Source organism: Sorghum bicolor, chromosome 10 (genome assembly GCF_000003195.3).
Source record: "Sorghum bicolor cultivar BTx623 chromosome 10, Sorghum_bicolor_NCBIv3, whole genome shotgun sequence".
In the NCBI taxonomy this organism is placed as follows: domain Eukaryota; kingdom Viridiplantae; phylum Streptophyta; class Magnoliopsida; order Poales; family Poaceae; genus Sorghum; species Sorghum bicolor.
The window spans coordinates 10,794,736-10,800,496 of record NC_012879.2 but is presented as its reverse complement, the minus strand read 5'-3'; the positions used below and the strand labels follow the sequence as shown (position 1 = coordinate 10,800,496).

At 46.8% G+C, this 5,761-nt stretch overlaps 1 protein-coding gene across 1 annotated transcript; it reads right to left on the bottom strand.

Moving 5' to 3' along the window:
• On the bottom strand, positions 466 to 2,639 carry LOC8065765 (zinc finger protein CONSTANS-LIKE 16). The gene is made up of 2 exons (XM_002436779.2): positions 1,283 to 2,639; positions 466 to 1,189 (listed from the first exon to the last, which is right to left on the bottom strand). The coding sequence occupies exons 1-2, from the start codon at positions 2,447 to 2,449 to the stop codon at positions 932 to 934; spliced, it is 1,425 nt and encodes a 474-aa protein (XP_002436824.1). The 5' UTR covers positions 2,450 to 2,639; the 3' UTR covers positions 466 to 931.

The window sequence follows — 5,761 nt, the reverse complement described above, 5'->3', positions numbered from 1 at the left end:
TATTTTTAAAAGTCGATTTCGTATTTTCTAGAAAAATATTTCTACATGGGGTTGGCTAAGAGAACCGTAGTGGAAATCTATTGCGTGGGATTAAATCTTTTTTTTCCTATTTTTAAAAGTCAATTTCGTATTTTCTAGAAAAATATTTCTACATGGGGTTGGCTAAGAGAACCGTATGTGGAAATCTATTTTGTACCGATGGTTCTCAATTACCCGCCTGTGTAAAAATTTATTTCCACATGCCACCAACGCAGGCGATTCGCCAAACCGCCTATAGAAGCAGATCAGGGTTGGTATGACCGGAGCTCATGCATATATATTGAATCCACTTAATTTTGTTTTCGTGTGAGTCACCTAATAAAATTTTGAATTATAAAAAATATATATATCTTTCATGGTCCAATAACGAATTGATAATATATACCCAAAATAAATCCAATCAATATAGTATATGATTCACATGTATAACATGTATATATGTTTTTATTTGGAGGTACAACATGTGTTTGCTGAACCATGAAAAGAAACAACAACAAGAGCCAATATTCTCCATGTGCAAAAAGGCGACCCCAGATGACAGACCCTCTGAAACCGGGACAAAAATACGTACCTCTGAACTGTCCAACCAAACATTACAATTCACTTTAGCTAGCGCTACACTGCACTATAGTATTATTATTCCTCGACCATCGCCACAAGCAAAGCGAGTGCCACTCGAAGGCACCAGCTTATAAAATGATTAAATTGGCGAATTATTGGTCCGTGAAAAAAAAACAGGTAATTTCTTTTTGATTTGAGTTGAATTAACTAAAAAGCAGCTTCGACGAGTTGTTTGTTCATGTCATCATTTCATGACGACGTACGAGCGCGCGGCCCGCGGTCTCGCAGCTCCACGCAGGCACAACCAAAAACATGCAGCACGCCGGCGGCATTAAGCGAGGCCAGCGATGGCGAGGCTGCTGCCACCGGCGGTGGCACGCTTGACGAAGCGGCCTTTCATCCTTGGCCGCTTCTCGGCGTTGAGCTTGCGCACCTCGTACCGGATCTTCTTGGAGAAGAGCCTCGTCCTCCGCTTCTCCCGGTACCGCGACACTCGGGCCTCCCGGCCGCCGTCCATCCCCAGCCTCGCCGTGCCCAGCAGCAGGTCCTCGCCGCCGTGGCCCGCCACTCCTCCCACTACCCACATGTTCTGTATTCACAACCAGAGAATCAGAATTCGACTCCGGCCGACTGAAACTGTGCATGCACTCGATCAAAGTCACGGCTCTCTCGATGAACGTACCGTGTGGGGCCAGCTGTCGTCGAGCTTGACGTGTGGTCGCTCGCCGCCGGCAGTCCACGGCGAGCTCCCCCAGCTCTGGATGATGGCCTCGTAGTTGAGGGTGAGCGAGAGGCTGGTCTGCAAGAACTGGGCGTCGTCGGCCCCGCCCGTGTCGCTGCTCGCGGCCTTCTCGTCGTCCATCATCGTGTCCAGAGGTGAGCCGTAGTTGAAGTCGATGTCCAGCATCTCGTCAGATACCTCAGCTGGGTCTAGCAGCTCGAGGGCGCAGGCCAGCGTGCCACTGGCTTCGCCGCAGGCACTGCCGCCGTCGGTCTCCACCTTGACTCGCGTGGCGTCGTCGCCCACTTCCACTGGGTCCAAGAGGCCCAGCGTCTCCATGTAGAACGACGAGTCCTCCTCGTTGCCGTCGTCCAGGCCGTGCCCGAGGAGGGCTTCCATGTCTGCGGCGAACTCCCTGAGCTCGGCGTCGGTGGGCTCGAAGTTGGCATGGCCGCTGTCGGGGAAGAACTGGACCACCGGCGCCGGTGCAGGTGTCGCCGGACCTGGATCTGGCTTCGAATTCGCCGGGTCCTCGACGGCGCCGTCTTCGTTGCAGGACGACGCGAGAGCGGCCGCGTCCTCAAGAGGCGCCGGGGGCGGCGAGCAGAACTCGGCTAGGGCAGGGTCAAAGATGGGCACGCGGTACAGCAGCTGCTCCTCCTCGGCCTCGAACTCCCCCTCGGCGCTCCGCCCGTCGTCGGGCGAGTCCCCGCCGCCTGCCGCCGCATGCGGCACGACGACGCCGAGGCGCCGCGACCGCGACAACGCCTGCCCGCCGACGCTCTTGGCGTGCCCGCCGCGCGGGGTGCGCGCCTTGCGCCTGAACCACGCGGGCACCACCTCGTCGTGACGCTCGCGCTTATTATTCGCCGCCGCCCCCGTGCGAGGCGGCGTGTGCAGCGGAGACGACGACGCCGCCGCCGGCTGCAGGCGCAGACGCTCGTGCCGCCGCGCGAGCGGGTTCGCCGAGTGCACCGACGTGTCGCACCCTTGGCACAGGAACGCGTCGTCCGCCGCGCAGTACCACCTCGCCCGCCGGCGCAGGCACCCGTCACAGGCGCGCGCCGACTTGCCGCCCACAGCCGCCGCTGCCGCCGTCTTCGCCGAGCTCCCCGTCGTGGCAATCATTTCTCTTGTAAGCGGTGTACTCTGCAACGATCTTTGCTAGCTACTCAGTGATGGCTTCTCTACACTCAGTGTAGGATGGGACCTATGGTATTCATTCACGTGTGCCGACGTACACTCTGAGTTTGCATGTACTGTAGATTTTAGAAAAACAAAATTGTGCCGAAAATATCGGGGCGTTAGGTTTTGTAGAACCGGAGGAGAAGATGGGCCCAGCTTCTGCTCTTTTTGGGGCCCACCGTGTGCACTTTGCACTTTTGGGGTTTTGGTGTCCCGGTGGGGCACCACCTGCATGTCTTATCTGCGACGTGATTGGTCGAAGGGTAGCGCAGCATCCGCCGCGGGCGCTTGTGATTGGCTCGGACCGGATTTCCAGTGGGGCCACCACGTTTTGCTACGCAACGCCTAGAGCCCTTTTCCCTATCGCTCTCACGGTTGCTGTGGCTTCCTGCTGGCAATGGACCGCGCGGCCAAGTAGAGAAAAGTCTTTCTTGGACTCATTTTCGCAGCCCGGCCGGGTAAAGGATATGTTTGAGCTTAGTTACTACTCTCTCTATTCCAAATTCATTCCAAGAATCTTAGAGAGTCAAATTTTTCTAAGTTTGACCAAATTTATATGATAAAACAATAATTATTATGATATCAACTAAATATCATTAGATTTTTCCTTAACTATATTTTCATAGTATACTCACTTTACGTTATAAATCTTAGTATTTCTCTCTATAATTTTAGTCAAACGTAAAAAATGCTTTGACTTTCCAAGATTATTGGAATGACTTACAATTTGGAATGGAGGGAGTAATTTGGAAAAAACATTAAGCTAAATTAGTTGTGATTGGCTAGTTAGTTAACAAAAAGTTAAATATGTTGTTAAAACATTAGCCCACCGATTAGTCCTCCTTGTTAGATGCGCCAGAACTAATTTCAATTATTTTTAATTTTTTAGTTAGTTAATTAGCCAGTACCAAAATGGTGGAGTTCTTCTAGTACACTAAGTAGTAGTAAGAACACTGCAAGCTTGTTCTCTTGAGCTTATCGATCTGCTGAATCTGCCAGCTATTCAGCAGTGTTTTCTCTCACGACAAATTAGCAAACAATACTTTCAACCATGACTTTTCTGACAAGCAAATAGGCGCACACAGAAATCCTTCTTAGGAGGTATTTTGTTGGGAAAAGCTCGTACTAATGTTGTGCTAAATTTAGAAGAACCCCACATCACTAGAAGATAAGATGCACATTCTGGTTGTGAGCTCTTCTATCCATGTAGACCCTAAGTATACTATTCCTAGTATTATGCTGCAAGACTTATTGCTTAAGTAACCTTTATTTATTTACTTTTGGCAAAAAAAGGTATAATCCTATATCACCAAAGTTTCCCCATGTTCCAGATGGAAAATGGTTCCTGATTAGTTTGGTCTAAGGCGTACATACACAAGTCCAAATGAGCTAAAGTGGCCTAAATTCAATTTTTTGCAAGTTTTTGGATCTTGGATAGTACAAATAAATGTTCAGAGTGAGTATAGCGCTGACTAGTACATTGGATCTTGAATTGTAATTGTTGTACGTTTATGCATTCCATGCCCTCACCTGAGAGGTTAGTAAGCCGGATATGCCATATATAGCATAGAGAGCTTCAAAGCTTGATTGCCGCGTCCTAACACCTAAGTATGGTCCTCCACAGGGAAGATCTCTGTGATCTTAGCTGCCGTACCCGAAATTTGGAAAGCCTACAAAAGCTGGCACACCACAAAAACATGAAGAAAAAATATTTGGCCCCTGGGGGGGGTCCGCAACGGAGAGATTTGCATTGTTTTCGAAATGTTGATGCTGTGGAACATAGTGGTTGATGACCTCTTGGAACGTAGCAGCGTGGTCAGCATGGGCTTACAAAACACTCGGACTCACAGAGATGCCGACTTCTTCTTCTTTTTTTTCGATTCACACAGAGATGCCGACTTGATATGCCAGAATTATACAGGTCTTATCCAGTGAAGATAATGCCATGTAAATCTCAGAAAATCTAAAATAAAATAGAAAACAATGCCATGTGCGATGCCCTGCTTTGTTTCTGCAATCTGCACTCGGTTGTCATTGGAGAGACTCCATTTTCGATCATCCACTATGCATCGAAAGATATTATAATAACTAACCAATGACGTTAATTTGACATCGAAGTTGCACCAGAATTACACAAAAATTGTTAAAATAAGTTAGCGTCCAAAATTTACCATGCTATTGCACTATACTACACAAAATATTTTGGACAATGTTTTGAAAAGTGACACAAGGTGGGCGGCCCGGTTGCCCACCTCAGTTAGTCGAGGCAGGGTAGCTAGGCCAGTGACCGGGCAATTAACCAAGACAGACATTTTAATGTAACCGCCTCGATTAATATCTATTAACCAAGACGGGCACTTAAGACAACCGCCTCCATTAATTGATTAACCGAGACAGTCAATTAAGGCAATTACCTCGGTTAATGATTGCATAAAAAAATTATATGTACTCGAAAGAAGACAAGTTTTATATCAAAATTGTAGCTCTCGACAAGATCTAAAATGTTGTAGTTGAATTTTTTTGAGTTGAAATTGTTTAGGGTCCCAAAATATTGTTGTAAGTGTAGAAATTTTTGAAATTTAAAATTTAAAATTATCAAATAATCTCATATGTTAACATGGTCTATACAAAAGTTATAGTTCTCACTAGAATCTATAACTTTGTACTTGAATTTTTTTAATTTGAAGATATTTAGTGTCCCAAATATGTGTTTGAAATTTATAGATTTTGAAATCTAAAATTTAGAATTCCTAAACAATTTCAAATGTTTACATAGTTAATACTAAAGTTCTAGTGGCTAACCTGATCTACATGTTTGATATTGACAAGTTTTTGATTTAAACTCATATTGAGTCATAAATATGTGTTTTAAAAATATCAACAATTTAAAACATGCAGCGGACTAACAGACCTCAAAACCTCAGGGCTGATACGCGAAACCTCCGGGCAACACAGGGTACTCAACAACTGCTACACCTAGAGATATGTTTATTGATACCCAGTGGCAAGTCCACGAAGCACCTGCACTCACAAACATGCACAACCAAGTAGATCGAGTGGAACACAAATAATGCAATTCACACAAAGGCTTTGGGCCTCTTCCAACCCTATCATCTTCTCAAGTTCAACACCAAGGTTTAGCTTGAGGTTCCACTGAGATCTTTGGGTAATACAAACTGCCCACGGCTCACCATAAGCACGGGAGTTTGTGAGGCAACGCCTAGCCGTCTAGGAGGCTTCACCTCCAAGAGTAAC